Source organism: Nannobrachium achirus, assembly GCF_963921795.1.
Source record: "Nannobrachium achirus genome assembly, chromosome: 19".
In the NCBI taxonomy this organism is placed as follows: Eukaryota; Metazoa; Chordata; class Actinopteri; order Myctophiformes; family Myctophidae; genus Nannobrachium; species Nannobrachium achirus.
The window spans coordinates 52,660,418-52,671,243 of NC_137826.1; the positions used below are offsets into that span (position 1 = coordinate 52,660,418).

Below are 10,826 nucleotides of genomic sequence, written 5' to 3' on the forward strand. Positions count from 1 at the left end.
ACTATGATAGATATTTAACTCATATAACATTGAATGACAGACAGATAGAACGCAGTACTATGCAGTAGATATCACCAGGAAAAAAAAGAACAGTGTTGGCTTTGATGGCACATTTTGATTTAGTTTCTGTCCAATAGTCTTTTGAATGAATAGTCATATTATGTTAGTTTTCAGACATTTTTTTAAAAGTTTTTTTAAGTCTTAAGTTTTAGTTTTAGTTGACTAAATATCACACGGTTTTAGTCAACTCAAGCTACAGTTGATTTAGTCGTTCTATTCTGACAGGCCGTGATGTGGCTGGTTACTTAGCTGTATGCCGAAAACAGCAGATCTACAACCAAGCATAAAACAAGCTTGTCTTAGATCTCTCTACTGGAACATTTTCATTTAGTTTTTTATTAGTTGATGATCTTGTCTGTATATTTAGTCATACTTGTGTCATTATTACGTCACTTTGTCAGCGTAAAAAGGTACAGTAGCTGATGAACATCTTTGGTCATAGTTTTAGTAGAATCAACACTGCTATTCCACTCAATTTCATTTGAAGTTAACATAGTAATTTACATGAGAAATACACCTGCAAATGGGTTGCTAGACCATCGTGGAAGAAGTCTGATTTGGGGTTTTAATTAACAATTTAAACCCTATACTTGGTTCTATACCAATGTCTTTTCTGTTTTCACTCTACATTAGATATCTTCGCTGAAAATAGCTCACCTTGTAGATCCTGTATTTTGCAAATGTTTATTTTCCCCCAGAATATGGATGCTGGATGTACAGTATATGCATTGTTATAATAAACCTAAATCTACAAACTTGTAACACGTTTTCAAATAACTGTGGCATGAAAAGAGTGCAACCCTTGGATTTCATTTAAAGTTAACACAATAGTTAACACAAGAAATACAATCGCACATGGCTTACTGAAAGAGATGCTGATTCATTTCGTCTTTTCATAACTGTTGACCTTGAAAAGTACAAGTTTATGGTAAGGACTGTACGTAGACCCCTCGGCCGGAGTTAAGTCTCCCTGGGCTCTAAATCAGTTTAACCCATTAAGACCTGGAACCACTTTAACCATTATTTTATACTTTAACTATTCTAAAATAGGAGATATACGGTGCCGCGCTGCGAGCTTTTAGAACAGCTATTTTTAGAAAATTCATGATTTCTTTTGCAAATCTTTGAAGATATCTTTTTAAAAGCGAACATTTGTAACTCAAGTATTTGCTTCTGGGGGGTCCCTGGAACAACATACTGTATTTTGAGAGATGGGGGCCAAATAATACATGTAATTTTGGGGGTCCTTGACATGAAAAAATCTGAGAACCATTGATTTAGAAGAAGGATTTAGAAGACATTTATAGAATGGGGTCAAAATATTCAAAGACTTCCACAAATGTTCACGATTGCCACATGGATTTTCAGTACTCGCACTCGATATCATTCGTTAATTATGCTATAATTGATGCAAGTCATATCACTGTGTGCATTCACCTCTCAGTACTGCGGTTGGCTAACGTCGCACTACCAGCCGCGCGTCGACGATGAAGGGCATGATGACCAAGAAGACGGAGGTCCAGCGCCGCATCGTGTCCAAGGACGGCCACAACAACGTGCGCATCGACAACGTGGAGGGCATGGTCAAGCTGTACCTGCACGACATCTGGACCACGGTGGTGGACATGAAGTGGCGCTACAAGCTCACGCTGTTCGCCTCCACCTTCGTCATGACCTGGTTCATCTTCGGCGTCATCTTCTACTTCATCGGCATGGGCAACGGCGACTTCGAGGAGGTACTGGGCTGTCGCCTGCGTCCTTTGGGCTCTTGGTCTTGGGTTGTCTGCTCTTTTGGGGTATCTATCTATACTGTATGCGTGATTCCTAAACCCACCAGGATTGAGTTAAAACCCGCCTCCTCTCGATAATCTTAAGTATGAAAGTGCCCATGAACGTTAGTGCTGCTCGCTCAAGTGCAAAGTACCTACTACCTACTGATCCATTACAATAATACACGCAGCATAATAGGCCCAAAACCATATCCAAACCATAACAATTTAACTGATAATCAGTAAGAGTTTTTATTTTGAGCACAGTAGTGACAAATTAATAGCTTTCTCATACGTTTTTCTCTTTAGCAAAGTTACAAAGTTTTCCCTTTATTAAGCACAGTCAGTTTCAAGTTTTTTTTTAGCACAGTTTATTTTGATCACTGTAGTGAGAAATTAATAGTTGTGCATTGTGCAAATGCAGGCTTTTCTCAAGTACAAGTCTTCATGCCTCTGACTTTATCCACCCTGTGTCAGGCAGGGATTTCAGCCACTCCTGGAAGTCCTCGCGTTTCCGCGAGGCGGGTCTTAACTCAATCCTGGTGGGTTAAGGAATCACGCATACTGTATATAGGGTCTATGCAGTATGCACAGCAGCCATATTGGATAGAGATTCGGCCTCTAATTCCTTACTTCTGGTCTCTTGGTCTTGTTTCGTCTGTCTTTTTGGGGTGTCTGTATTGCAAGGGTGCAAAAGTCAAAGTATTTTATTTCATTTGATTATAAAAAACTAAACTAAAATCAACAATACGTTTTAATGAAAAATAATACATTTTGGGGGAGCATGTTGCTTTTTTGAGCCGATGAGCTCAAAATGCGTCACAATGCGACACGTTGACCTCCTGTATTGTGACGCGTTGTGGAACGACTATTTTCAAAACAATTGTGCAATTAGTACTTAAGTGCCAAATAACAGAACTATCAGTTTTTGTGTCGATTCTGCATCGATTGCCATCGATTCATTGACCTACCGGTATATAAAAAAGAAAACAAATGATACGAAACAATGCACGTGTCGATTAATCGATTCATCTAATCGCGTCCAATCCACCCTCGTGTCCAGGAGCTGCCGTCCAACCACACGCGCTGCCTGGTCAACGTGGAGACGCTGACCGGCGCCTTCCTCTTCTCGCTGGAGTCGCAGACCACCATCGGCTACGGCTTCCGCTACATCTCCGAGGAGTGTCCGCTGGCCATCTTCACGCTGGTGGCCCAGCTGGTCATCACCGGCCTGGCCGAGATCTTCGTGACGGGCGCCTTCCTGGCCAAGCTGGCGCGGCCCAAGAAGCGGGCAGAGACCATCAAGTTCAGCCACTCGGCGGTGGTGGGCCGCCACGAGGGCAAGATCTGTCTGATGGTGCGCGTGGCCAACATGAGGAAGAGCCTGCTCATCCAGTGCCAGCTGGCCGGCAAGCTGCTGCACCCCAACGTGACGGAGGAAGGCAAGATCCTTTTTTTTACGTTACGATCTGCTCTGTCGTTGTTCTTGTCGCTGAGATGTTATCTAAGGCAGGGGTTTTCAAAGTGGGTGACAGGGCACCCTGGGTTGCCGCGACGGCAGTCCAGGGGTGCCGCGAGATAAGTTATTTTCAGTCAGTTCTAACCAAAACGGCTATTATCTCAACGTTTTCCTCGCAACATAATCACTAAAATATCGTCACTGTCGGGCAGAAACCTCGTATCTCCAAGTTTCAAATGTGTACGTATTTTGGTAAAGCAAAGCCCTGCTTCATCATACAAGACTGTCGCACAAAACTAGTGAAAACAGCCAATCTACAAGCACATCGCGAGGCGTTGTGTGCTTGTAGATCTGCTGTTTTCACTAGTTTAGTACATTTTATAGATGATAATTACAAAACGAACGGTTTTGGACATACAAGGACAAAATATATAATGTAGGGGTGCCTCGGATTTAAAAAAAATATTCATGGGGTGCCCTGAGAAAAAAAGGTTTGGGAACCAATGATCTAAGATTTGTCATCCCTGTCTGTCCATCTGGGAGCAGCTAATCTCCGGCACCGTTGGGCCGATCAACATGAAACCATGAGGCCGTTTTTCTCAGAACACATTTCTTTATATTACTCCTACAGATTTTGTCTGAACATCACGCGACTCGGTACACAGTATCTCCATAGTCATTAAACCAAACTGATCCGTCGGATTTGACATATTCCATCCTGATTGGCTAGGAAAGCCTTCCAAAGTTTGCAGGAGTGGCCCGTTTTTAACAAAATGCCACAAACCATAAACGCAGCGTCCGATTGCCGTGACACTTTACACGCACGTTACCACTAGGTCAAGCAAGAAATGCAAGCATAACATTTTCAAATCGGCCTCATGGTGGCGCTATAACAGGCTGATTCACATTTTGGCCTATACTGTATAACTGGAATATAACTTGAACCGTTGGTCAATTGTTGTATAGAGGGTATGCACGTCCACTGGGACCCGCCCCCCTAATCTAGACTGAGTGGCAAAACATTGAGCAGCATGGAGTTTGGAAGTGCTAGTTGCAAATCACTCAACAGCCCTGCATACCACCTGTTTCTAATTTGCACATAATGCAGGAGGCAGCTGGATGTTGTGTTGTTGAAAACAAGTGCTTCCAAACTCTGACACTTGGAAAAATAAAAACCTGCACAGAATGTCTTGACAGAAAGTCGCTCCATAACATGCCTATGGTGAATTTTTATGAAACAAAAACTTTGCAGATATAAAGAGGATAATTCAAGCTTTCAGTACAGCTGCAATGTTGGTGAGTTAACTTTGTTTAATACAATCAGATAGGACATTTCTGTTTGGATGTCTGGGCTGTCAATGGCAGAAATTAGTTTTTTTGCCACTCAGTAGGCGTGTTCCCACATAACTTCCAGCAACAGTGATGTCACGTGCATAACCTCTATTGTATTATTGTATAACTGTGCCTCTGTACCTTTTGCAAACTGCTAATAGGCCTACAGTATTCAACGAATGAATGAATGAATGAGTGAATGCATGAATGAATCAGTCAATCAATCAATTAATCAACCAACCAAACTATGGCTCTCTCTAAAGGCGAGAAGACCAGCGTGCACCAGAGCCACGTGGACTTCTACATGGACTCCAGCGGCGAGTGTCCGTTCCTCATCCTGCCGCTGACCTTCTACCACGTGCTGGACGAGAGCAGCCCGCTGGCGGGCCTGACGGCCGACAACCTGCACACGCGCGACTTTGAGCTGCTGGTGACGCTCAACGCCACCATGGAGTCCACGGCCGCCACCTGCCAGAGCCGCACATCCTACGTCCCCCAGGAGATCCTGTGGGGCTACGAGTTCAAGCCCGTGCTCTTCAGCACCACCGGGGGGCGCTACGTGGCCGACTTCAACTTCTTCGACAAGGTGCAGGTGAGCAGCAGTGTTCATTTTGTCGATTTAAGACGAAGACTAAAAGACGACAAGATTTTGATATTTTGTCGATAAGACTATAGACTAGACTAAAACAATTTCAGAAGACTAAGACTATTAGCCTTATTCACGGCCCGCCCACTCAGCATCCCCCGGGTGCTGAAGTCACATTTTGAAGGGGAAAATCCTACTATAGCCTATAGAGTTAACACAGAAATCGCAAATGTAATGCAATTTCCGAATAGTAAAGTATAAAATACGGCTAGCATGATCAAGAACACAAGATAGTAAAAGGCACAAAGCATTATAATTTACTTTACCGTTCGAAATAATGATTTGTTGGCTTTAAGTCCAGCTATTTCTGTTATAGTTTCCCCTTCTAAATTGATGTCAGCACCCCGGGGATGCTGAGAAATTTGTTGAGTGGGCGGGCCGTGAATAAGGCTTATTTGTGTTATTCAAAAGACTAAGACTAAATCTAAGTCTAAATTAACACTGAACTGCAATGAAATTAAAGCCAACTACATCTTTTATGTATGGTTTATTTTGACCAAGTAACAGGCAGTAGAAGACAATGACTTGTTCAGAGTTATGTGGTTATATTTAGCCTAAAAACGTATCCTAAAAGACCAAGACCCAAAAAGTCTAAGAGTAATCCCAAAAGACTAAGACAAAGACTAAGACAGGACTAAGACTAAATGGTGTGTCATTCAAAAGACTAAGACTAAATCTAAATTTGCTGAAAACACTGGTGAGCAGGCACATGCACACATAGACATCAAAGGGGGCTCGAGCCCCCTGCCCTTTTATCCGTCCGGAAAAAAGTCCCCCTCTCTCCAGACCACTAATGCAGTTGTTACTGTTGTGAAAGAAATGCAAATGCCTCCTTTCCACGCCATACCTAAAGGCGGCATTCAAAGAGAATTGCCTTGTCCAAACTCTCCTGAACTTGAACGCAGCATCTCATGTTGAAAGAACTGCCCTCTCTGTGCAGAAATCCATGCCGTTACGCCACATCTCCATGTATTGACTTGATTATGCTTAGTTCAGTGTGGTACCATGCGCCAAAAATAGCCGACCTCCAAGCTCTGAGCTTGGAGGTCGTCTATCTTCGGTATTTCCACCAAAAGGCCCTTTTAAAAATGTCAGAGCCTGCCTCTCTCTATCATTCTCCGCAGGTGAGCAACGACGCCGGCCTCCTGAGCAGCAACAACGCCGAGAAGCTGAAGCTGGAGGAGGAGTACAAGAAAGAGTGACGTCGTTCCCACGTGAGCCTGACGTATAGGCTCTGTGCGCGGCAGCCATATTGGAGACTGGGGACTTTTCTGGGGTGTTACCAATTCAATTTCAATTCAAAGGAGCTTTATTGGCATGAGAAAACATACGTTCACATTGCCAAAGCAAGTATCACAAATGCAATAAAAACAGTTGAAAATGGGGAACATATATACAGTTGGAGGGGAGGGGAGTTACCAATGATGCTAATTAAAGCATTTTGTCACTGCGGAAACCTCGTACCTCCAAGTTTCAAATTTGTACGCTTTTTCGCGTAGTAAAGCCCTGCTTCATCAGACAAGGCTGTTGCACAAAAGTAGTGAAAGCAGCCGATCTACAGTTGTGTGCTTGTAGATCGGCTGTCTTCACTAGTTTAGTTTTTTTTATGATAAAAACAAACGGTTTTGGACAAGGTTTCCACCCGACAACGACCATGCCCTTCTGCATGTTGTTGGCTCACTGCGAACACTCTTCTACACCAGTGGGTCTCACAGTGTGGTCCAGATACCCTAACCCTCCCCACTATGGCTGCTGTGCATAGTAGCTTATAATTCCTATACCTCATTGACAGCATAGTCAGTGAAGTGAAGAGTACTTACAGTAGCTTACATTTACTCAAAAGTACTTATAGTAAGTACTTCATACACATAATCCACTACATCTCAGAGGGGAATACTATTACTTTGCAGATTTAAAATTAGGCCATTATTGTTACAAAACATACATCGACCAACCTTCTTTTTACACCTTACTTTCAAACATAGCCGTTCTACAACTAAGCTCACAATGTGTCGCGATGTGTCCCGTTGTGAGCTTGTAGGCTGGATTGGCTCATTTCTATTTCTATTCTACAAAATTTGAATATAATGAGTAGTTTTACTATTGATACTTGAAATGGGGAGAGCAGCCTACAAGACAGTAGAGGAAAAGGCTGTTCCTGACGTACATAGCCTACAAAATAACCAACCTCTATAAGCTATAATATGTAGCTTATTGACTTGTTGGAGCAGAAATGTGTCAATATTCTTCTGCCACACATACAGTACTACATGTGAATGAATAAATACTAGAAGAATAAATCAAACTTTTCTGGGGATATTATAATGTAATTTCAGAGCCAAGAAGACTCTTCCATGCTGACAGTTGAAACTGCAATCCTGAATTTATTTTAATGAACAAGAAAATGAGAATTTAAAGTTGTTCTAAGTGATATTTTTATTTATTTAACTCTTTTCTTTTCTTTTTGTTAAAAGTTACAGCTCTATATTGTGATGGTAACAGGGGTATCCAGCTCTTTAACCATTATCTAGTCAATGCCGCACTGTGAGCTTGTAGATCTGCTATTTAAAAAAAAGAATTTTTAAGCGACCATTTTTAACTCAAATCTTTACTTCTGGGGTCCCTAGAACAAAGCATTTTGAGATGGGGGTCCGTGGTCAAATGCATAAAAGTTATTCAGACAACCATTAGGATTTAAAATACATTTTAAGGTATTTTCCAGGTCTTAATGGGTTAATAAATAGAAAACACATTTTCAGGTGGGATGCAAATTTCGTCCAAGTTGCAATGACCTGCAGCTTTAAGCTGAATGAGAGTGTCTTGCATTCCTTCAGTTATTCATTCATTCAGACCTTTAAAACCCTCAGGGACACATTCTTCCAGGTCATGTTGCTGTGAACCCAAGTGACTTTATAATGTATGATGTGGCCAAAAAAAGAAGCCGTGTAAAGTAGGGCTGGAACTTTAACAGATTAATTTTGATTAATTAATTACAGAAAAATTGTTTGCGCTTTGTTTTTTGCGCCACAGAACCTTTCTCACTGGACTAGTTTCCGGCGTACCGATCATACCGGTGCACCAACCAACAGATAACAAACCCCAGTTCACGCAATGGGGCAGTCCGATCAGACTGCTTTACTTGGTCAATGGATGGGAAATTTAGATTAAAAAAACTCCCTCATTGATTCACTCACTCGTACACCAAAATGCGTAAAAAAAAAATGCTTTTCAAGTCAAATATTTATATGCGATTAAACACGCAATACATTTTGATTAATTCATTACAAACAATCTAATTCGATTATATATATATATATATATATATTTTTTTTTTACTTTTGTTTATTGGGTTTTTTAACAAGCATTCATTGTATGAATCAAGAAAAAGTTATAACAAATTCGATTATATTTTTTAATGGAGTCCCAGGCAGCCCTAGTGTAAAGTAGCCTATCCTTGTCAACCTGTGCTCTGGAGCTGTAGTTCCCAACTGCTGTTCCTTTGTTCCTGGAGAACATTTTTAAACATCTGACAAAAAGCTGAGACGCCCCCACATGTGCACACGCTCACGTTTTTCAGACATGTTAACTAGTAAAGGACGACTTCACCCATTTCAACCAATCCTCATTTGGTTCTCAGTCTTCTCACTAATGCTGATGGTAAATGGTAAATGGTGCATTTATATAGCGCTTTTAATCCAAAGCGCTTTACATAGATTGTGCATTACATTCACCCATTCACACACACATTCATACACCGGTGGCGGAGGAAGCCATGCAAGGCACCAACCTACTCACCGAAGGCAATTAGGGGTTCAGAGTCTTGCCCAAGGACCCTTCGACATTAACTCAGGGGGAGCCCGGATTCGAACTGGGAACCCTTCGGGATTTATACCCTTCGTGCTCTAATACCAGTTTCTCTACCCCTGAGCTATGCCGCCTGATGATAATTATGCTACCAAGATTTCAAAGGTTGGAGGGCACGGTGGCACAGTGCTGTCGCCTCACAGCCAGAAGGTCCTGGGTTCGATTCCCGGCCGTCAGGGACGCTGTGGGTGCTGGGGGGCGTGTTCTCTCCTCCGCGTCATCAGCGCCCACACCCTAGGTGGGGTTGGCAAAAGGGCATTTCTATGTGGAGGTTGCATGTTCTCCCCGTGTCTCCTAGGGTAGGTAGTAAAACATGCAGTAATCCTGGTCTCTATACTGCCTCCCCCTGACCAGCCGGGCCGCCTAATGGAGGGGAAAGGAACTGGTTGGAATAGCGTGTTCCTTCCACACGCTACTATCACCTGTCAGGTGATAAGAAGCAACTTGGACTCCTCTTGCATAGAAGAATGCATGACGGTCAGTACGTTGTCTCCCCAGGTTGGCAGAGGGAGTGTAGGCTGTGTAGCGTCCAGGATTACATTATTAGATAATTGACACTGGGTGAAAAATGGGTTTACAAAATCGTATTTAACATGAGAACAATGACTTCCATTATAGATTTCTGGGTCCTTCTCTTTCCAGGGAAAGAAAGGGAGTTTCTATTAGCTTGAAATCCCCATCAATGATGTCATTGGTCGTCGTTTTTTGAACTTCCCCAACCCACCAATGAGACGCAGTCGCAGAGTGAGTGGACAGAAATGGTGCCATCCTATAATGAGCATGAGTGAAGTCCAAATAAGATAAGGGTGAAAATGGGTTAAGTCGTCCTTAAAGACCAAAATGATGTACTTCTTGCATGACAAATTACGAAAAATAGCCAAATCTACAAGCTCACAACACGTTGCATCGCAACACATTTACATTTGGCTATTTTTTTCCCTTTTTTCTTACAATACCGGTTCTAGACAAAATCATCTGTAACATCCAGATCTGTTATTGCTGGTGTATAACAAATACTTATTGTGGCCCATTTTTTGTTTGTATTTTAAGTTTTTTTCTTTATTTTTTATACGTAGGCCTACATACTGTATGCCTGAGTACTTAATGTGTTAATATTTCTAATGCTGTTCACAACAATAAAAGACTTTGCCTAAGGGAATGAACCAATACTTGAACAAAGAAAGAAGATGAATGCTGTCATAACGCCCCACTCTCTGGTATTGTTGTGGTAACAATGACTGTATATCTAGTTACAACACAGGGAGACAACACTTCTATTTTGACAAAACACAGCAGAGCTATTTGGCTGCGTCAACCTGTCACCCCCCCCCCCCCCCACACAGCACACTATTCAGTGGTTCTCAAAGTGTGGTCTGGGGACCCCCAGGGGACCTTGAGGGGGTTCCAGGGGGTCCCCAGCAAAAGCATCAAAAGTCAATATATCCACTTTAAAGGGATATTCCACTTAAAAAAAAAAAAAAAACTTTTGGTCATGTTATCATCTAATCAGGCTTTTATGAACACCCTGAACAGTTTTTAATTTACTTCATTCAATATTTAGATATTTGATGTAAATGATATCTGCCCCCCCCCCCAGGCTCATGGCCTCTCCCCACACACACCCATTGTAACTTCAAACTTCATTTTAACCATGATAGATTCATTAAAAACACCCATAATTATTTCTGGTGACTCA

General features: G+C 42.1%; 1 protein-coding gene across 1 annotated transcript; it reads left to right on the top strand.

Moving 5' to 3' along the window:
- Positions 1–1,556: 1,556 nt before the first annotated feature.
- kcnj15 (potassium inwardly rectifying channel subfamily J member 15) lies at positions 1,557–6,468 on the top strand (the record flags this gene model as incomplete). Its single annotated transcript, XM_080749670.1, has 4 exons — positions 1,557–1,796; positions 2,893–3,271; positions 4,884–5,212; positions 6,391–6,468. The coding sequence occupies 4 exons, from the start codon at positions 1,557–1,559 to the stop codon at positions 6,466–6,468; spliced, it is 1,026 nt and encodes a 341-aa protein (XP_080605796.1).
- Between the last annotated feature and the right edge of the window lie 4,358 nt (positions 6,469–10,826).